Source organism: Penaeus vannamei, chromosome 13 (assembly GCF_042767895.1).
Source record: "Penaeus vannamei isolate JL-2024 chromosome 13, ASM4276789v1, whole genome shotgun sequence".
NCBI lineage: Eukaryota > Metazoa > Arthropoda > Malacostraca > Decapoda > Penaeidae > Penaeus > Penaeus vannamei.
Window position 1 is genome coordinate 39,596,964 of NC_091561.1, and position 21,976 is coordinate 39,618,939.

The 21,976-nt window shown below is 37.9% G+C and overlaps 2 protein-coding genes across 3 annotated transcripts in view; one reads left to right on the forward strand and one right to left on the reverse strand.

Moving 5' to 3' along the window:
* Nucleotides 1-1,421: 1,421 nt before the first annotated feature.
* LOC113812161 (ankyrin repeat domain-containing protein 40) lies at nt 1,422-9,184 on the reverse strand. Of its 2 annotated transcripts, none has more exons than XM_070129259.1 (6): nt 9,123-9,184; nt 5,250-5,386; nt 4,495-4,640; nt 3,802-4,080; nt 3,296-3,443; nt 1,422-2,293 (listed from the first exon to the last, which is right to left on the reverse strand). In XM_070129259.1, exons 2-6 carry the CDS (start codon nt 5,372-5,374, stop codon nt 2,110-2,112), a joined length of 882 nt encoding a protein of 293 aa, XP_069985360.1. In that variant the 5' UTR covers nt 5,375-5,386; nt 9,123-9,184; the 3' UTR covers nt 1,422-2,109. The 2 variants fall into 2 exon arrangements, with proteins under 2 accessions (XP_069985360.1, XP_069985359.1); XM_070129258.1 differs by lacking the exon at nt 9,123-9,184 and adding an exon at nt 8,865-8,993.
* Nucleotides 9,185-9,577: 393 nt separating this feature from the next.
* LOC113812160 (clusterin-associated protein 1) overlaps nt 9,578-21,976 on the forward strand; it is a 47,462-nt gene continuing 35,063 nt past the window's right edge. The window contains exons 1-3 of the mRNA XM_070128610.1: nt 9,578-9,684; nt 11,556-11,752; nt 18,190-18,369. Of these exons, the coding sequence (XP_069984711.1) occupies nt 9,663-9,684; nt 11,556-11,752; nt 18,190-18,369 (399 nt within the window). The 5' untranslated portion in view covers nt 9,578-9,662. The remainder of the gene's footprint in view (nt 9,685-11,555; nt 11,753-18,189; nt 18,370-21,976) is intronic.

Sequence of the window (21,976 nt, forward strand, 5' to 3'; positions counted from 1 at the left end):
ATAGCAAATGACATACAACATTTTTAAGACAGTTTCATTCAATATCTTCTTTCCCTAAATCCATCTCATATCTATTTGTCTCACCTAAGAAAACATTTCTTTTACTAGCATTCTAGTGGAGCATTATAAATATTCTTCCTGTATAAAAAACAATCACAGATTGCTAATTGATAATATTTTTCAATTTCAAGCCTTAGCCTAATATACAAAGAGGTTTTTGAAGTAGAATGGTTTCTTTGGTTTAACTGTCATGGTTTAGAACTATCTAACATGACATAAATTTTTCAAGTAATAATCTCTGCCCTGATGTGTGAAAAAAAAAAAAACACATTACTATATCTGGCATGTAATGAATATGCTTTAATTCTGCATGATTTGTGTGCAGTTCCTATAACTAAGAATATCATAAATAAAAATTATACTGAACCAGCTTAATAGTTCACAGTCTTCATTGAAAATACACTACATATTCTAAAGAATGAAATAACAATATCTACAATTTCTAAAAAACAAATGGCATGAATAAGTACAAACACTGATAAGAAAACAACAAAACCAAGGATGATTAAACAAGGAAATTGGAAATAACATATAACATAATTCTTCCATTTATTATGCCACTCTTGGTTTTGGTAAAAGGTGTTGAGAATCAGAGTACTGAAGGAGAACTTTTAACTTCAAGAGCAAGAAATATAAATGGCGCATTTTGAAGTTTATGTCTTTATCAGAATTATCTTATAATTCTGATAAAGATAAAACACTGAAACAGGTCAATTACATCTCCTGTGCAGCTATCAATTCTCATTCATACCTCTATCACAACATATCCTATTTGACCATTTACTTCCAATTGTATTTTTTTCCGTCTGAGATGCCAAGACTCTAACCATTACTAAACACTTATCCAATTTTGACCTTCCTGACATCTCTTCCCTAACAAACTAATACAGCTTTCAGTGACGCAACTTATTGGTGACCCATACCCCTTTGTATGGTTTACTCCTTGTTTCATCCTTACACCTATGCAAGGCTGATCTTGAGTGGATCAACAGACATAAGTATGTTCTCATACCTCTTGTCTCATGTTAAATGCCTGGCAAGAATAGCATATTTTGGTCTAGTAGTCACTTTCTGAAGGGATGATAATGTACTTAATTCACTTCTCAGTAAAGTCACATTTTAAACGAATACAGAAGCACAAAATATATAAAGAATACAGTATTAATTTTCCCATAACATTCTTCCCTACCAAAGAAGAACTACAAACATTACCGAGAGAGTAATAGAAAAAAGTTAACCAGTAAGTACGGAGTCCAACATCATCTACTTAGCATGCATCAGAGTGATATAAAATTATAAGAAAGACAATAAACATGTGCATATACTACAAATGTATATATATAAGTGTATGTGAATGGATATGTGTGGGCATGGGTGTGTGTGTGTGTGTGTGTGTGTGTGTGTGTGTGTGTGTGTGTGTGTGTGTGTGTGTGTGTGTGTGTGTGTGTGTGTGTGTGTGTGTGTGTGTGTGTATGTGTGTATGTGTGTATGTGTGTATGTGTGTATGTGTGTATGTGTGTGTATGTGTGTGTATGTGTGTGTATGTGTGTGCATGTGTGTGTATGTGTGTGTGTGTATGTGTGTGTGTGTGTGTGTGTGTGTGTGTGTGTGTGTGTGTGTGTGTGTGTGTGTGTGTGTGTGTGTGTGTGTGTGTGTGTGTGTGTGTGTGTGTGTGCGCACGTGTGCGTGTGCGTGTGTGCGTGTAACATGTAAAACAAATGAAAAGCAAGGCTTTGGTACTTTTCTTTTGTTAAGATTATTTTTCCTTATAATATTCTAATTTACTTACAAAACATAAATGAAAGCCAAGTATATTACAATCTTCATGCTATACATAATCTGGAAGCTCGCTACAAATGGACTTTTTTCAAATGTAACATCTACATCCTGGTGTAAAAACACTTTCTTTTTTTCCCAAAACACATCAAATCAAAAATATTTGATAATACAAAAATGATAAATTCATAAAATCAGTATATAAATAAAAATCAGCACGTCACTTCTACAAAATCTCCAGAGAACACACTGTATCCTGAAAAAATTCCTTGATCAGTACAAAATAGTCTGATTTTTAAAGGAAGAAATGGACTGGTAGCTGTTTTTAGACGTAGAGTGGGAGTCTGATCGTGTTATGGCTGGTCTGCTCTGCCCTTTAATGACGAGCTCTAGTTCGGTGAAGTTTTCCAGGCGCTTCACGTCTTTGTCGTTTCGAAGGCGTGTGTTGGGAAGTTTCCTGCAAGAGAGGGGATTATTGGTACTCGTTTTCATGAGATTGAGAAAAAAATTTAATGATGTGGATACAAAAAATACTTATCTGTATTTCTAATTAGGGAATTAATAGTTTTACTTTTGATCTTTTACTCACTTTTTCCTTTTACTCTTTGCTCTTTTTTTTTTTTACTTTACTCATGTCTTCTTTATCCTAGGAGATGCCTAATTTCATCAGCTTCATGCTAAGTTAAATAGTGAAAGATGAATGACAGTAAACATATGGCAACAAATCTATTTCTCCTTTCTTTAGTCTTTTAATAATTTACACTATCCTGCATATCCCTGAGAAAAAAATGGAAAGAAAATTAGCAAAAAGAAGCCGAAGAAAGAGAAGAGGAAGAGGACGAGAAAGAGGAAGGCAAAGAAGGAAGAGGGGGAGAAGTAGAAGAAGAAAAGAAAAGAGAAGAGAATAGACAAGAAGAGAAGAAATGAGAAGAGAACAGACGAGAAGAGAAGAAATGAGAAGAGAACAGACAAGAAGAGAAGAGGTGAAAAGAAAAGAAGAAGAAGGAGAAACAGAAGAAGAAGAAGAGAGAAAAGAATATAAAGAAGATGGTACAAGAATAGTCTGAGTGCAATAATATATAACTAGAGCAACAAGTTGAAGTCAGCTGATGATGACTCCAACACCTGCCATACAATGTAAGACACTATGAGATTATTAATATATTCTTTTACTTGAATTTAAGAATATCTGGATCACCTAACTTGCTCTGGATAATGTGGATAACTACCAACTTAACCTAGACAAATTCTTTGCACAATCATGTTTTCATCAATTTCCAACGAAAGAAGGGTGAAAGCCTGTTATACCAATTATATATCTCACAATATACTCCTTATTTCTCTCAAAATAAGCCATCATGGATGAGGTGCACATATCAAACTAGTCTGAAGGCTCAAAGTGCAACAGCATATCACGACTCAATCTCAATGTCAACCTGTTAAACGATATTGCGTATACCTTATTCTCTCCACCATTTGGGGATTAACAGCTAGCTCCTTACAGCACACAGTGAGGAGGTGGCTGAAGTTCATGTGTGTAATGGGGAAGTCTATTTCGATGAAGTCTGGGTCATCCGTGTTGGCAACGCGAACCTTTAACACCAGTTCTGAGAAAAAAAGAAAAGGATGAAAAAGAAGAAGAAGAAAAAAGAAGGAAAACTGTGATGGTTGGTAAAAAAATGAAAAAGAAGAAGAAAAAAGGGTAACTCTCCTTCACTTTCACGAGCATAGTAAGAAAAGCAATCGTGAGTTTATGGTAAACCCAGGAAAATTCATAAACATTATAAACTGAAATGATGCTATTAATTCATGCAACAACAGCATTGTATAAAAATCCATTATCCTATGGTCAATAAAAGAAAGGAAGAAGGAAGAAGTAGAAGAAGAATATGAAGAAAAATCAAGTCAGTATGGTACAAATTCATAAACACAAACATAAAAAAAAAAGACAGACAGATCAATCACCTTTAGGTTTATTCTGAGTTAATTCCAGTGCTGGTGAGGGACTCATGCCTGGACGAGGAACACAGCTAGACGTGGATGGGTTGTTGTTGGAAGGAAGGCTGCCCGTGCCAGGATACCCGTTGACCTCTGTAATCCCGTTGGTCAATGGCTTCGAAGGTGGGCTGTTTGTGCTGTGGCTTGTCTGGTTGATTGGCGGGGGATGTGCCATGTAACTGGGCGTGATTGGGAGGGACTCAGAACTTGGGGCTGTTCCTTCAGCTGGGTTCGCGCTGTCGGTACCTATGGAGGGAAATGACAATTGTACTCACGGAAGGCCTATAAGAATAATATAATCTCTCCTCTCTCTATAATTGGATCTACATTTGTTGATAAACCTTACAGAAAATTGATAAGCAGCGCATCAAAAATACAGGAGTATGCGTGCATGTAAGCCTACACACACACACACACACACACAAAACACACACACACACACACACACACACACACACACACACACACACACACACACACACACACACACACACACACACACACACACACACACACACACACACACACACACACACACACACACACACACACACACACACACACACACACACACACACACACACACACACACACACACCACCACACAAACACATCCAGAGCCTTCTAAAATAATATATTCCAATGTACTGCATCACCAACCCAATAACTGCAGTATGTGTGGATTCGTTGCCAGCTGAGCAGGTGTCTGAGACTGGTTGTTGGTTAACTTTGGATCAGCTCCATTAGCCAGCAGCCACCTAACGGTTTCCAAATTCCCTCGCTTCGCTGCCCAGTGTAGTCCAGTCCTGGGAATAATGTTCTTCAGTGAGGTACACAGACATTACACTTGTGTGCACAGATGTGAAAAGCATAAAAATGTGAGTTAAAAATAGGAAACACTTGCTTTTATAGACTTTTTATTTTTATTATTATTTTCATATATGTGTTTCAACAGCAAAGCATAATCATAAGGTACCTTCCCACAATACTGAATTCAGAGACATATTCAATAAACACAACTGAAAAGTATATGGAAACTGATCCAAAGCAGTCTTAAAAACTGACAGCCCAAACTGCAAAACATCAATAACTCAAAAAGGTTACAGGCAAATTTTGTAAATACACCACTGTTGTGCATTTTGGCTTTTGTCTAAAACCACATTTCAAAATGATACAGCTAAAATGAATGTTAAAACCAGCATGGACATTAAAAAGTAATTGGAAACACTGATTACCATTTCATAAAATAATACGCACATAAAAAAGCTTCAAGATTAAAACCTTTGTAGGGAAAGAAGAGGACGAAGAAGAAGACGAAGAGGAAGAAAGAAAGAAAGAAAAAAAAAGAAAGAAAAAAGAAAAAGAAAGAATAAATGCAGAAAATTACATAAAAACAAACAAACAAACAAACTCACCAGCCATTTATCTCATGTCTACTGTTGATATTTGCACCTCTCGTAACCAGAGCAATGACCGCTTCGTTGTCGCCATAACAGCAGGCTTCCCGTAGCTTCTCCTCATTCTGTTTCTGGGTGTCCATTCTGGCTAGTCACTGTTTAATGAAAAAAATAGTCGAGGGGAAGTATGCATAAAACAGAAAAACAGAAGTAAAACAACAAGTTAGATAATAAGACTTACCTCTAATCTGTTTTATCCTCTCACATGCCTATCCTTGCCGTGACTGTACAGGAACATTTGAAGAACCCACACCATATTATCATAGAAAGTCTACTAACTCCTTCATAAATCCTGCCACAACAGCTTAGACAGGTTTTGGAGTAAGTTACAATGGGAGTCATACCTCTCTAGCACAAGGGGAGCATACACTTGGTCCTCTCTACCCTAACTCATTCTCTCTCTCTCTCTCTCTCTCTCTCTCTCTCTCTCTCTCTCTCTCTCTCTCTCTCTCTCTCTCTCTCTCTCTCTCTCTCTCTCTCTCTTTCACTCACTCACTCACTCACTCACTCACTCACTCACTCACTCACTCACTCACTCACTCACTCACTCACTCACTCACTCACTCACTCACTCACTCACTCACTCACTCTTTCACTCACTCACTCACTCACTCACTCACTCACTCACTCACTCTTTCACTCACTCACTCTCTCTCTCACTCTCTCTCTCACTCTCTCTCTCACTCTCTCTCTCACTCGCTCACTCTTTCACTCACTCACTCTTTCACTCACTCACTCTTTCACTCACTCACTCTTTCACTCACTCACTCTTTCACTCACTCACTCTTTCACTCACTCACTCTTTCACTCACTCACTCTTTCACTCACTCACTCTTTCACTCACTCACTCTTTCACTCACTCACTCTTTCACTCACTCACTCACTCACTCTTTCACTCACTCACTCTCACTCTTTCCCTTTCTCTCTCCCTCTTACATATTCCCTTTTCTCAAGTCCTAAATATTACATGGACAGATTTTCAACATATTAACATCCAGCTATAAATTGTATATTCTGGAAGGTGAAAACTCTTATCAAATAATGGATAATCTTATTATCTATTTTGCCGAGGCTGCCTCTCACTCCAAATAAGATAGGCCTTCATGTAGATAAGATATAAAAGCTAGAATCACATGGCTGAAAATTTCATCTGAGTTTAGGTGCTTCAGAAAATTCCTGAATGATTTTTTTTTTTGTATAGAAAGAGATAAATAAGGGAAAATGTTTATAATGAAAGACAAGTGAAGGCAACACCAGACGGACTAATGGACTAATGAAAACTTGGGATTGTCACATTCATTACTCAAACTTAAGTACTTATTGCCATAGAGTTTATGGGTGACTATATCCATTACTTAATTGTATCTCTTATCTTAATACATGTACTTAACATGGTTGGGGAGGACATAAAGTACACAAGGGAAAATAAAGGACAAGAATGCTGAAAATTATCAATATCTAGCATGAAAATGTATGCTACCTCCTCTATGCTCAGAATCAAAAGTTGAAAAAGAAAAGAAAAAGTAAGTTTGGTTACGTTTTATAATAGGACCACATCCCCTTGAGGCTATATGCTAATTTTCCCGCCAATAAGTTTGTAGGCCCTCTGGCAATCCTCTTTTTCTGGGTGCAGGGAAAGGGTGAGGCAGAAATGTAGGCAAAATCATTATTACAGGTGATTCAAAAGTGACCACTTTAAATATATCTTAAAACATAAAGGATGTATAAAAATAAAACATATAAGACAGCACTCAGTCATAGAAGATTTTAACCAGGACTTTTTTGGAAACCTCATCCATTATCAACGAAAGACTGCATTACAATCTCCAATAAATTTATCAATGTAAAGTAGATTCTTTTCTAAAAGAGGGTATAGGTATGCAGCAGCAAGGAGAATGGTGCAAAACCTTTGATATCCTATGAGTCTGTGCAAAAATAACAAAAAAATGTAACAGAAGAACTGTCAGATAAATGCATATATACTAGAAATGGATGTAACAAATAAATCTAATAAAATTTGTATACACAAAATGATAAGCTAAAAATATGGAAGGGGATATACAAGTATTATGGTGTTTTGTGGCATAATATGCATGAAAAGTAGAGAACAAGCTGCTTAGAAGGATTGGTAGCACCACTTCTATTTAGTCTGATTCTTTTTTTTAGAGTATTCTAATGATTGTTTATGGAATACTTATTTATCCATTTCTTTTTAAATTTGGTATAAGTTATAATAACATAGAGTAAGTTATACAAATAGATATCCATCTAGCTATATCTGATTTCTCCCAAGACACTCGCATCGGCTAAACATGATGACATCATTTAATTCTGCCCTAATTTTATTCTTGATAATCTATACAATGTATTATGAAATGTATTTTCTTGGTGTATCTTCTTTGAAAATAGTTTGATAATAAAAATGGTAAAATAATACAGAAAAAAGTTTTTTTTTTAAGATTTGATAAAATGGTGGGGCTTAGCTCTGCAGTTACCAAGTAGGGTTTTCATTGAGATGGAGTAGTGCTACCTATCTTTTAAGTACTTTGATTTGAGATTTCAACATCTATATGAGGCAAGGTAATCTATACAGGGTTACCTTGCAAGAAAGTGGTTTGCTTTGATGAGAGTTTAAAAAATATGTGGGAACTTAGGCCTACCTGCTATCTCTCTGATTATGGCTTTATCACTGCATTTTAACAAGTACTAATTGAACTATTCAATATCCTTTTGTGCATTCTATATCTTATTATCATTCTATATGCCACCTTGCTAGAGTCACATAGATACTTAACAGTAATCAACGGCTGCACAGTTAACTCTAGATCGCTGGACATACCGATAAGGAAAGTTTGTGTGTATTTGAGTGATGAAGGGTTCAAAAACACCAAACTATATCATTAGTTGGTGCTTATGTATATCACAATTACAAATAAGTAAAATTTACCCCCATATCATTGCTTAATACATTATGGTTACCAATAGAATGGAATCACATATGAATATGTATTAACTAAATACATGAGAAAGAATGTACATAATGTTGAATCAGAGATGTAGGGGCTCTCTAGATATATTCTAAAATCAGAGATAAATGTTAAATGTACTCCTGCCACATATCTTAATGAGGATATTAAAATACCTGCCTTGAACATGACTACATGGAAAGTAAAGGTCTCCACAGAAACCATATGGAAGAACAATAGTTAATCCTAGACAGATAACTAAAGAAACACAAACACAATAAAATAAATGCAGATTTTATGTATTCATTTAAAGAAAAGGGGCAACCAAAACACGAAAAAACAAACGTGTTATGTTACAATGAATACATAATTCATAAAGCATACAGTCTTAAATAATAATCATTCTTGGCGATAGTGATCATGAATAACACACACCAAAAATAAATGAAAATGATGCGGATTTCGAAGACCGAAAACAGATATAACCATGGCAAAAAATTACTGTTCTAATATTGGTTACAAACAAAAAAGGACACAGGAAAAGCTTATATACATATATTTTAAGCATTCAAAACATTTCTGATTACTTAAATTTAACCTGCCTCACCTTCTGCTAAGCAATGCTACGGCAATATGCTTAATCACGGGGAAATTAGAGTAATTCAACTAAAATTATCGCTATTTTAAAGCAAGAACTGTCACCAATTTGTAAACAATAACACCACTTGGCTGTTCTGAAATCCAACACATTTTTACTTTGGGATTAGCTCTTCTACAGATTTGTGATCTTTGTCTATACGCACTTAGAAATACAAGTTATGTATGACTATAGGTATACATAAAAAATGTATTGAAAAAAACATACCTTACGCATTAGAAAATACTACTTTTTCAAGATATGAAAAATTTAAAGCTGTCGTGAAACAGTGTTGGATGAGAAAGAGCTAGCAGACGTCGTGTAAACACTTCAGTTGCTAATTACATTTTCTTTCTTATTTTTATTTACCAAAAGATGCTACAAATAAATGATACATAAAGTTAGTTTCCTTTATATTTTATAAGAAAAAGATGGCGATTCATTATTACATAAATATAATGACATTTGAAAAACTAAAAATACGAATATTAATATAAATGGCATTGATGGAAAAGGTCGATTTTTACTTTTTTCTTTATCACATAATTCTAAACCCATATGCATTTACCTATGTCACAATAAACAACCACATAAAATGTGAAAGTCAGTATGGAAGTTAGAATATACATAGAATATAACGAATATCTATAAGAGCTTCATTCAGAGTTTTCCTTCTTGTGTTACGTTACCATGGTAACGTATGGAACACAAATACCAGCTGAGTTCAAAGCATTTTTCAGTATCAGAAGGTGAACAGCAACAATAAACATGTCTTACAGAGAATTAAGAAGTGAGTATCACCAATGAGACTAGCATTTGTTTTTAATAATAACAGAAATTATTGACGATATATAGAGGGTGACTTTCACATATATACAGTGTGTTAAATAAGCAAATTTGAGAAACTACTTAATTTCTCATTTGAAAGTTCTGCTAACATATGTGAATTGCAGAAGACTTTGAAATATGTCTGTCACTATACAGCAAAAGAGCAGAATGCTAAAATTACTTTTCTTTTATAAGAAAAAGCTAGCAAGCTAGAGAAAGACAGACTGACAGACTGAGAAATGGATAGATGAAGGGATAGATAGATAGATAGATCCGGAATTATGTTTTTTATGAGGCTGTATATATCATATTTTTGAGTTACCTAAAGAAAATATACTGGATAATTATACAAGTCTAATTTCATTGTAAATATACAATGGCAGTGATTAACCAAAAAGGAGAAGAAATAAATATTTCAACAAAATAAATGATAATGATAGTGATGCTGATGATAATGATAAAAATAACAACAATAATAACAATGATATCAGTCAATTGTAAGACTAAAAAATGCGATAAAAACAATGATAATGTTAATAATAATGGTAATATTACTGACAGCAACAGCAGTGATCTAATGCTGATAGCGATGATTGATATAAAATAAAAACTAAGATATACTCTGTTTACCAATATAGACTCCACGCAGCGTAAACCAACTACCTTTACTATTTGTATTTGAAATCATAACTTTTGGTAAGTGACTTATTTTTTCTCCATTTTTCGATTTATTTTCTGAGGTCAAAATGTAGGGCACAGTTATCCATAAAAAAACTTGCAAAGTGGGGATGAAGTATTAAAACGTATTGGTTGATAATGATAATGAAGACAATTAAGATGTCAGTTGTAATAGTGATAGTAATAGCTCTAATGGTTGTAATGCTATTAGTTATAAGGATGATATTAGTGATAATGTTAATAATTTTGATAGAATTAAAAATGGGAACGATGGAACGGTAATAGGATGATAGTAACTGTAAGACTGATATAATATCAGTGACAAAGATAATGCTATTACTACTACTAATGATCATTATATTACTACTAATAGTGATAATGATATTACTACTACTATTGATAATGATATTACTACTACTAATGATAATGATATTACTGCTAATAAGGATAATGATATTGCTACTACAAATGATAATGATATTACCACTGATAATGATAATGCTATTACTACTACTAATGATGATTATATCAGTAAGAAGATTATAATAGTAATAATTTTGAAAATAAAACAAATAAAAAATAAGACTATAATAACAACTAATAGAAATTCAATAACAATAACAACTTAATTAACAAATTGATAACCACTCATCTTTTCTCCACCTTTATCATTCCCCCACTCTCCCCTCCACCACCTCCACTCTTATTCTTCTCCCCTCCCCCTCCTTCTAACCCCTTCCACCATCCCCTTCTAACCCTTCCACCTTCACCATCCCTTCCACCCCCTTCTAAACCCTCCACCATCCCTTCTAACCCCTCCACCCCCTTCTGACCCCTCCACCACCCCTTCCACCCCCTTCTATCCCCTCCACCACCCCTTCCACCCCCTTCTAACCCCTCCATCCCCTTCTAACCCCTCCACCTCCCCTTTCCTCCCCCTTCTAACCCCTCCACCACCCCTTCCGCCTCCTTCTAACCCCTCCACCGCCTTCTTCCACCCCCTTCTGACCCCTCCACCCCCTTCTAACCCCTCCACCCCCTTCTAACCCTTCCATCCCCTCTTTCACCCCCTTCTAACCCCTCCACCACCCCTTATAACCCCTCCACCCCTTTCCTCCCCCTTCTAACCCCACCACCCCCCCTTCTAACACCCAGACTGCGCGGAGATGCTGCGTTCCCTGGGCTTCCGGCGCCTCATCTCCGTCGAGAACTTCCGCAGCCCGAACTTCCCTTTGGTGTCGGAGATCCTGGTGTGGTTGGTCGGGCGGTTCGACCCGTCCGCCGACCTCCCGACCGACGTGGACACCGAGCAGGATCGGGTCATCTTCGTCCGGTCCGTGGCGCAGTTCATGGTGGGTCGGGTTCTTTTTTTGTTTGTTTGTTTGTTTGCGCAGTTCGTGGTGGGTCGGGTTCTTTTTTTTGTTTGTTTGGTTGTTTGTTTGTTTGCGCAGTTCATGGTGGGTCGGTTTCTTTTTGTTTGTTTGTTTGATTTGTTTGTTTTTTGCGCAGTTCATGGTGGGTCGGGTTCTTTTTTGTTTGTTTGTTTGTTTGGGTAGTTCGTGGTGGGTCGGGTTCTTTTTTGTTTGTTTGTGTGATTTGTTTGCTTGTTTGCGAAGTTCATGGTGGGTCGGGTTGTTTGTTTGTTGTTGGCGCAGTTCATGGTGGGTCGGGTTGTGTTTGTTTGTTTGTTTGATTTGTTTGTTTGTTTGCGCAGTTCATGGTGGGTCGGGTTCTTTTTTGTTTGTTTGTTTGATTTGTTTGTTTGTTTGCGCAGTTCATGGTGGGTCGGGTTCTTTTTTGTTTGTTTGTTTGATTTGTTTGTTTGTTTGCGCAGTTCATGGTGGGTCGGGTTCTTTTTTGTTTGTTTGTTTGTTTGGTTTGTTTGTTTGTTTGCGTAGTTCGTGGTGGGTCGGGTTCTTTTTTGTTTGTTTGTTTGATTTGTTTGTTTGTTTGCGCAGTTCATGGTGGGTCGGGTTCTTTTTTGTTTGTTTGTTTGATTTGTTTGTTTGTTTGTTTGCGCAGTTCATGGTGGGTCGGGTTCTTTTTTGTTTGTTTGTTTGATTTGTTTGTTTGTTTGTTTGCGCAGTTCATGGTGGGTCGGGTTCTTTTTGTTTGTTTATTTGATTTGTTTGTTTGTTTGCGCAGTTCAAGGTGGGTCGGGTTCTTTTTATTTGTTTGTTTAATTAATTAATTAATTTTTTTGAGGGGGGTGGGCTGTAGGTTTTTAATTTTATTTCTTTATTTGTTTATTTATTTATTTTTTGAGGGGGATGGGCTGTAGATTTTTTATTTTGTTTATTTATTTGTTTATTTATTTATTTTTTGAGGGGGATGGGCTGTATATTTTTTATTCTATTTATTTATTTGTTTATTTATTTATTTATTTTTTGAGGGGGATGGGCTGTAGATTTTTTATTTTGTTTATTTATTTGTTTGTTTATTTATTTATGTTTTGAGGGGGATGGGCTGTAGATTTTTTATTTTATTTATTTATTTGTTTATTTATATATTTATTTTTTGAGGGGGGTGGGCTGTAGATTTTTTATTTTATTTATTTATCTGGTTATTTATTTATTTATTTTTTGAGGGGGGTGGGCTGTAGATTTTTTATTTTATTTATTTATTTGTTTATTTATTTATTTATTTTTTGAGGGGGGTGGGCTGTAGATTTTTTATTTTATTTATTTATCTGGTTATTTATTTATTTATTTTTTGAGGGAGGAGTTTGATTATTTTATTTATTTATTTGTTTATTTATTTATTTATTTTTTGAGGGGGGTGGTCTGTAGATTTTTTATTTTATTTATTTATTTGTTTATTTATTTATTTTTTGAGGGGGGTGGGCTGTAGATTTTTTATTTTATTTATTTATTTGTTTATTTATTTATTTATTTTTTGAGGGGGGTGGGCTGTAGATTTTTTATTTTATTTATTTATTTGTTTCTTTATTTATTTATTTTTGAGGGGGATGGGCTGTAGATTTTTTATTTTGTTTATTTATTTGTTTATTTATTTATTTATTTTTTGAGGGGGATGGGCTGTAGATTTTTATTTTATTTATTTATTTGTTTATTTATTTATTTTTTGAGGGGGATGGGCTGTAGATTTTTTTTATTCTATTTATTTATTTGTTTATTTATTTATTTATTTTTTGAGGGGGATGGGCTGTAGATTTTTTATTTTATTTATTTATTTGTTTATTTATTTATTTATTTTTTGAGGGGGATGGGCTGTAGATTTTTTATTTTGTTTATTTATTTGTTTATTTATTTATTTTTTGAGTGGGATGGGATGTAGATTTTTTATTTTATTTATTTATTTGTTTATTTATATATTTATTTTTTGAGGGGGATGGGCTGCAGAATTTTTATTTTATTTATTTATTTGTTTATTTATTTATTTTTTGAGGGGGATGGGCTGTAGATTTTTTATTTTATTTATTTATTTGTTTATTTATTTATTTATTTTTTGAGGGGGATGGGCTGTAGATTTTTTATTTTATTTATTTATTTGTTTATTTATTTATTTTTTGAGGGGGATGGGCTGTAGATTTTTTTTATTTTATTTATTTATTTGTTTATTTATTTATTTTTTGAGGGGGATGGGCTGTATATTTTTTATTTTATTTATTTATTTGTTTATTTATTTATTTTTTGAGGGGGATGGGCTGTAGATTTTTTATTTTGTTTATTTATTTGTTTATTTATTTATTTTTTGAGGGGGATGGGCTGTAGATTTTTTATTTTATTTATTTATTTGTTTATTTATTTATTTTTTGAGGGGGATGGGCTGTAGATTTTTTATTTTATTTATTTATTTGTTTATTTATTTTTTTTTTGAGGGGGATGGGCTGTAGATTTTTTATTTTATTTATTTATTTGTTTATTTATTTATTTTTTGAGGGGGATGGGCTGTAGATTTTTTATTTTATTTTGTTTATTTGTTTATTTATTTATTTATTTTTGAGGGGGATGGGCTGTAGATTTTTTATTTTGTTTATTTATTTGTTTATTTATTTATTTATTTTTGAGGGGGATGGGCTGAAGTTTTTTTATTTTATTTATTTATTTGTTTATTTATTTATTTATTTTTGAGGGGGGAGTGCTGAAGATTTTTTATTTTATTTTTTTATTTGTTTATTTATTTTTTTTTGAGGGGTTTTGGTTGTAGATTTTTTATTTTATTTTTTTATTTGTTTATTTATTTATTTTTTGAGGGGGTTGGGCTGTAGATTTTTTATTTTATTTATTTATTTGTTTATTTATTTATTTATTTTTTGAGGGGGATGGGCTGTAGATTTTTATTTTATTTATTTATTTGTTTGTTTATTTATTTATTTTTTGAGGGGGATGGGCTGTAGATTTTTTATTTTGTTTATTTATTTGTTTATTTTTTTATTTATTTTTTGAGGGGGATGGGCTGTAGATTTTTATTTTATTTATTTATTTGTTTATTTATTTATTTATTTTTTGAGGAGGATGGGCTGTAGATTTTTATTTTATTTATTTATTTGTTTATTTATTTATTTATTTTTTAAAATTGTTGTGCTGTAGATTTTCTATTTCATTTATTTATTTGTTTATTTATTTCTCTATTTTTTGAGGGGGATGGGCTGTAGATTTTTTATTTTATTTATTTATTTTTTTGTTTATTTATTTATTTTTTGAGGGGGATGGGGTGTAGATTTTTTATTTCATTTATTTATTTGTTTGTTTATTTATTTATTTTTTGAGGGGGATGGGCTGTAGATTTTTTATTTCATTTATTTATTTGTTTGTTTATTTATTTATTTTTTGAAGAGGATGTGTTTAAAAATTTTTATTTTATTTATTTATTTGTTTATTTATTTATTTATTTTTTGAGGGGGATGGGATGTATATTTTTTATTTTATTTATTTATTTGTTTATTTATTTATTTATTTTTTGAGGGGGATTGGACGTAGATTTTTTATTTTATTTGTTTATTTGTTTATTTATTTATTTATTTTTTGAGGGGGATGGGCTGCAGATTTTTTATTTTATTTATTTATTTGTTTATTTATTTATTTTTTGAGGGGGATGGGCTGTAGATTTTTTATTTTGTTTATTTATTTGTTTATTTTTTTATTTATTTTTTGAGGGGGATGGGCTGTAGATTTTTTATTTTATTTATTTGTTTGTTTATTTATTTATTTTTTGAGGGGGATGGGCTGTAGATTTTTTATTTTATTTATTTATTTGTCTATTTATTTATTTATTTTTTGAGGGGGATGGGCTGTAGATTTTTTATATAATTCATTTATTTATTTATTTATTTATTTATTTTTTGAGGGGGATGGGCTGTAGATTTTTTATTTTATTTATTTATTTGTTTGTTTATTTATTTATTTATTTTTTGAGGGGGATGGGCTGTAGATTTTTTATTTTGTTTATTTATTTGTTTATTTATTTATTTATTTTTTGAGGGGGATGGGCTGTAGATTTTTTATTTTATTTGTTTATTTGTTTATTTATTTATTTATTTTTTGAGGGTGATGGGCTGTAGATTTTTTATTTTATTTGTTTATTTGTTTATTTATTTATTTATTTTTTGAGGCGGATGGAATGTAGATTTTTTATTTTATTTGTTTATTTGTTTATTTATTTATTTATTTTTTGAGGGGGATGGTCTGTAGATTTTTTATTTTATTTGTTTATTTGTTTATTTATTTATTTATTTTTTGAGGGGGATGGGCTGTAGATTTTTTATTTTATTTATTTATTTGTTTATTTATTTATTTATTTATTTTTAGAGGTGTATGGGCTGTAGATTTTTTATTTTGTTTATTTATTTGTTTATTTATTTATTTATTTTTGTGGGGGATGGGCTGTAGATTTTTTATTTTATTTATTCATTTGTTTATTTATTTATTTATTTTTTGAGAGAGATGAGGTGTAGATTTTTTATTTTATTTATTTGTTTGTTTATTTATTTATTTTTTGAGGGGGATGGGCTGTAGATTTTTTATTTTATTTATTTATTTGTCTATTTATTTATTTATTTTTTGTTGGGGATGTGCTGTAGATTTTTTATTTTATTTATTTATTTGTTTATTTATTTATTTATTTTTTGAGGGGGATGGGCTGTAGATTTTTTATTTTATTTATTTATTTGTTTATTTGTTTATTTATTTTTGAGGGGGATGGGTTGTAGATTTTTTATTTTATTTATTTATTTGTTTATTTGTTTATTTATTTTTGAGGGGGATGGGCTGTAGATTTTTTATTTTGTTTATTTATTTATTTATTTTTTGAGGGGGATGGGCTGTAGATTTTTTATTTCATTTTGTTTATTTGTTTATTTATTTATTTTCTGAGGGGGATGGCCTGTAGATTTTTTAATTTATTTTATTTATTTGTTTATTTTTTTATTTTTTGAGGGGGTTTTGCTGTTGATTTTTTATTTTATTTAATTTATCTTTTTTTTTTGAGGGGGTTGGGCTGCAGATTTTTTTTTATTTCATTTTATTTATTTATTTATTTATTTGTTTTTTGAGGGGGATGGGGTGTAGGAAGGGTGGAGGGTGTAGGTGGGGGAGGGGGTGTGTATGTGTTTTGGGTGGGTGGGTGGGTGGGTGGGGGGGAGTGTGGAGGGTGTGTGTGTGTGTGTGTGTGTGTGTGTGTGTGTGTGTGTGTGTGTGTGTGTGTGTGTACATACAGAATCGGTAGATTGATAGATGGATAGACTGGTCCGCACACGCACAACCACATACATGCAAACACATATATATGAATGATAAAAGTGTGTGTGTGTGTGTGTGTGTGTGTGTGTGTATGTGTATGTGTATGTGTATGTGTATGTGTATGTGTATGTGTGTGTGTGTGTGTGTGTGTGTGTGTGTGTGTGTGTGTGTGTGTGTGTGTGTGTGTACCTGTCTGTCTGTGTATGTATATATATATATATATACATACATATATATAAACAAAAGTGATATTCATACATATACGAATAATTCCGATAATGATAACTTTTGACGAGGAGAAAAAATAGGCAAAAGTAGTCCTTATAATCTAAACTATTAAAAGGAACATCTATCAAAAGTCAAAATCAAAATATCCCTTAAAAATAAAGCCTGAGATTTGAAGATTTCAACATCAAAAATAGAACAGTTAAAAGCTAGAAAATAGTATTTCGATCGAGATTAAACCCAGAAAAAAGATCCATAAATCCATATAAAAGAACACTATATTTTTCTTGAAAGTACAAAACATACCCCCCCCAAAAAAAAAAAAAAAAAAAAGAAAAGAAAGATTAACAAGAACAAAAATACATAATATTTCACAAAAAAAAAAAACAAGCACTGACCCCCTCCCTCTCCGCCCAAGACAAAAAAACAGCAAATATTATTTTTTCTTAATACCCCCCCCCCCCAAAAAAAAAAAAGACTTTCCTCCCTGCTTCCCAGGACAAAGGAAACAAAAAACAAAACAAATACTATTCTTTCTTGATAATCCAACCCCCCCCCCCGCCCAAAGGAAATACCCCCTCCTCCAGCCCAGGACAAAAAAAGGAAAAAAAAGAGGAAAAAAAAAAATAAAACAAATACCATTCTTTCTTGATAACCCCCACCCGCCCAAAAAAAAAAAAGAAACATCCCTCCCGAGATTTCAAATATATATATATATATATATATATATATATATATATATATATATATATATATATATTTTCATAACCACCCCTCCCCCCCAAAAAAAAAAAAAAAAAAAAAAAAAAAACAACCAACTAACCACCCCCTCTCTCCCTCCCTCTCCCTCCCCCCACCTTCAGGCAGCGAAGGCCCACGTCCGCCTCAACACCAAGAAACTCTACCAGAGCGACGGGTACGCCGTGCAAGAGATCCTGAAGGCGCTGACGCTGCTGTACGACGCCATCCAGAGCAACGCCCAGAGCCGGAGGGACTTCGACGACCCCACGGAGACCACGCTCAACTTCGACGTCTCGAATAAGGTTAGGAGGGGGGTGGAGGGGGGGGTTGGGGGTGATTGGGGTTGGAGGGTGGGGTTGGGGTGGGGGTGGGGGTTGGAGGGGGGTTTGTAAGGGGGAGTTGGGGGTGAGGAGGTGGTGGAGGGATGGGGTGAATGAGGGGGTTGGAGGGGGTTGGGTGGATGAGGGGTGGGAGGTGGAGGGGTGGATGAGGGGGTGGAGGGGGAGAGCCAGAGGGACTTCGACGACCCGACGGAGACCACGCTCAACTTCGACGTCTCGAATAAGGTTAGGAAGGGGGTTGGAGGAAGGGGGGAGGGGGTTGGAGGGGTTCTAAGGGGGATGGTTAGTGGGAGGGGAATTGGAATCGAGGGGGGTTGGATAAGGGGGATGGGGTTGGGTGAGGGGTGGGGAGAGGGGGTGAGGGGAGAGGGGGTTGGAACCACGCTCAACTTCGACGTCTCGAATAAGGTTAGGAAGGGGTTGGAGGAGGGTGGGGGAGGGGTGGGGGTTGGATAAAGGGGAGGGGTGGGAGGTTGGATGAGGGGGTGGAGGGGTTGGAATGGAGGGGTGAGGGGGTGGGGGTGGCAGGGGGAGGTTGGAGGGGTGGGTGGGGGTGAGGAGAGGAAGGGGGGTTGGGGTCGGATGAGGGGGTGGAGGGGGAGAGCCGGAGGGACTTCGACGACCCGACGGAGACCACGCTCAACTTCGACGTCTCGAATAAGGTTAGGAAGGGGGTGGAGGAAGGGGGGGGAGGGGGATGGAGGGGGGTTGGGGGTGGGATGGAGGTTGGTGGGGTGGGTGGGGGTGAGGAGGTTGGAGGGGTGGGGGGGGGTGAGGAGAGGAAGGGGGTTGGAAGGGTGGGAGGGTTGGGGGTGAGGTGGGGGTTTGTAAGGGGAAGGGGTTGGGTGATGGGGTGGAGGAGGAGAGCCAGGGGGACTTCGACGACCCGACGGAGACCACGCTCAACTTCGACGTCTCGAATAAGGTTAGGAGGAGGTGGGGTGGGTGGGAGGGGATGGGGGGATGAGGGGTGGGGTGGGGGTGGGGGTGGAGGGATGATGGGGGTTGGCAGGGGGGGGGGTTGGAGGGTGGGGTGGGGTTGGATGAGGGGATGGGGGGTTGGAATGGAGGGGGGTTGGAGTGGTGGGTTGGGGGGTTGGAGGAGGGGGTGGAGGAGGAGAGCCAGGGGGACTTCGACGACCCGACGGAGACCACGCTCAACTTCGACGTCTCGAATAAGGTTAGGAAGGGGTGGGGAGGAGGGGGAGGGGGGGGTTGGGGTTGGGGTTGGATGAGGGGGTGGAGGAGGAGAGCCAGGGGGACTTCGACGGCCCGACGGAGACCACGCTCAACTTCGACGTCTCGAATAAGGTTAGGAAGGGGTGGGGAGGAGGGGGAGGGGGGTTAGGGGGTGGGGTTGGAGGAGGAGAGCCAGGGGGACTTCGACAACCCGACGGAGACCACGCTCAACTTCGACGTCTCGAATAAGGTTAGGAAGGGGTGGTGGTGGGGGGTTGGGGTGGGAGGGGTTGGGGGAGGGGGGGTGGAGGGGTGAGGGGGGTGGGGGTGATGGGGGTTGGAGGAAGGGGGTGAGGGGGGGTGGAGGGGGAGAGCCAGAGGGACTTCGACGACCCGACGGAGACCACGCTCAACTTCGACGTCTCGAATAAGGTTAGGAGGGGGGTTGGAGGGGTGGGGGAGGGGGATGGGGGGGTTTGGGTTGGAGGTTAGAGGGGGGGGGGAGAGGGGGTTGGAACCACGCTCATTTTCGACGTTTCGAATAAGGTTAGGAGGGGTTGGGTGGGGGGGTTGGGTGAGGGTTGGAGGTTGGAGGGGGTGGGGTTGGAGGTTGGAGGGGTGTAGGGATGGGGGGGGTTGGATGAGGGGGTGGAGGGGGAGAGCCAGAGGGACTTGGACGACCCCACGGAGACCACGCTCAACTTCGACGTCTCGAATAAGGTTAGGAAGGGGGTGGTGGAGGGGTGGAGGGTGGGGGTGGGGTTGGAGGGGTGAGGGTGGAGGGTTGGAATGGAGGGGGTTGGATAAGGGGGGGAGGGGAGGGGTGGAGGGGGAGAGCCAGAGGGACTTCGACGACCCGACGGAGACCACGCTCAACTTCGACGTCTCGAATAAGGTTAGGAGGGGGGTTGGAGGAAGGGGGGGTGGGGGTTGGAGGGGGTGGGGAGAGGGGGTTGGAACCACGCTCATTTTCGACGTTTCGAATAAGGTTAGGAGGGGGTGGGAGGAAGGGGGGTGGGGGTTGGCGGGGTTGGGGTTGGAGGTTAGAGGGGGTGGGGAGAGGGGGTTGGAACCACGCTCAATTTCGACGTTTCGAATAAGGTTAGGAGGGGTTGGTGGGTTGGGGGATTGGGGTTGGGGTTGGAGGGGGGGTGCGGGTGGAGGGGTGGGGATGGGGTTGGATGAGGGGGTTTTGGAATCACGCTCAACTTCGACGTTTCGAATAAGGTTAGGAGTGGTGGTGGAGGGGTGGGGTGAGGGTTGGGAGGTGGCAGGGGTGGGGGTGGATGAGGGGGGTTGGGGTGGGAAGGTGGATGAGGGTGGGGGTGGGGGAGTGGAGGGGGAGGAGGGGTGAGGGGTGGGGAGAGGGGGGGTGAGGGGAGAGGGGGTTGGAACCACGCTCAATTTCGACGTTTCGAATAAGGTTAGGAATGGTAGGGAGTTGGAGGGGGTTGGGGTGGCAGGGGTGGGGGTTTGTGGGTTGGATGGGGGGTTGGGGGGTTGGGGTGGGGGTTTGTAAGGGGAAGGGTTGGGGTGAGGGTGGATGGGTTTGTGAAGGGGGAGTTGGGGGTGATGGGGTTGGGGGGGTTGGAGTTGAGGGGGAGAGGGTGTTGGAATCACGCTCAATCTCGACGTTTCTAATAAGGTTAGGAATGGTGGAGGTTGGGGGTTGGAGGGTTGGGGGGGTGAGGAGGGGTTGGAATGGAGGGGGAGGAGGGGTGGGTTTGTAAGGGGGTCGGTGGGATGAGGGTGGAGGGGGGAGAGGAAGGGGAGGGGTGGGAGGGGGAGTGGAGGGGGAGTGGAGGGGGAGGAGGGTGGGGTGAGGGTGGAAGGGTTTGTGAAGGAGGGGTTGGGGTTGGGTGAGGGGGGAAAGGGGTTGGGGTGGAGGGGGGTTGGGGTGTGTGAGGGGTGGGGGTTGGAATGGAGGGGGAGGAGGGGGTGATTGAGGGGGTGTGGGTGGATGAGGGGGAGGGGGAGATATGGGTTGGATGAGGGGAGAGGGGATTGGAACCACGCTGAATTTTGACGTTTCTAATAAGGTTAGGAGGAGGGGGTTGGAGTGGAGGGGAGAGGGGGAGGGAGGAGGGGATGGTGGGTGGGTGAGGGTGTGGAGGGGAAGGGAGGGGTGGGGTGAGGGTGGAAAAGTTTGTGAAGGTGGGGTTGGGGGTGATGGAGTTGGGGGTGAAGTAGGGAGGGTTGTTGGGGTTGATGGGGGTGAGGGTGGAGAGGGGAGGGTTTAAGAGGGGGGGTTAGGGGTGGAGAAGGGAGAGTTGTGGGGGTTGATGGGCTTACGTGGGTGGGGGGATTGTGAAGGTGGGGTTGGGTGGGGAGGGGGGTTGATGGGGTTATGTGGGGGTTGTCAAGGTGGGGTTGTGGGTGAAGAGGGATG

What these genes read in the sequence shown, in the direction of transcription:
- LOC113812161 (XM_070129259.1), bottom strand. Translation starts at nt 5,374, where the DNA reads ATGGACACCCAGAAACAGAATGAGGAGAAGCTACGGGAAGCCTGCTGT. An exon ending in AGACATGAGATAAATGGCTG is followed by an intron (nt 4,641 to 5,249) that starts GTGAGTTTGTTT and finishes CATTATTCCCAG; the next exon opens with GACTGGACTACACTGGGCAG. An exon ending in ACACATACTGCAGTTATTGG is followed by an intron (nt 4,081 to 4,494) that starts GTTGGTGATGCA and finishes TTCCCTCCATAG; the next exon opens with GTACCGACAGCGCGAACCCA.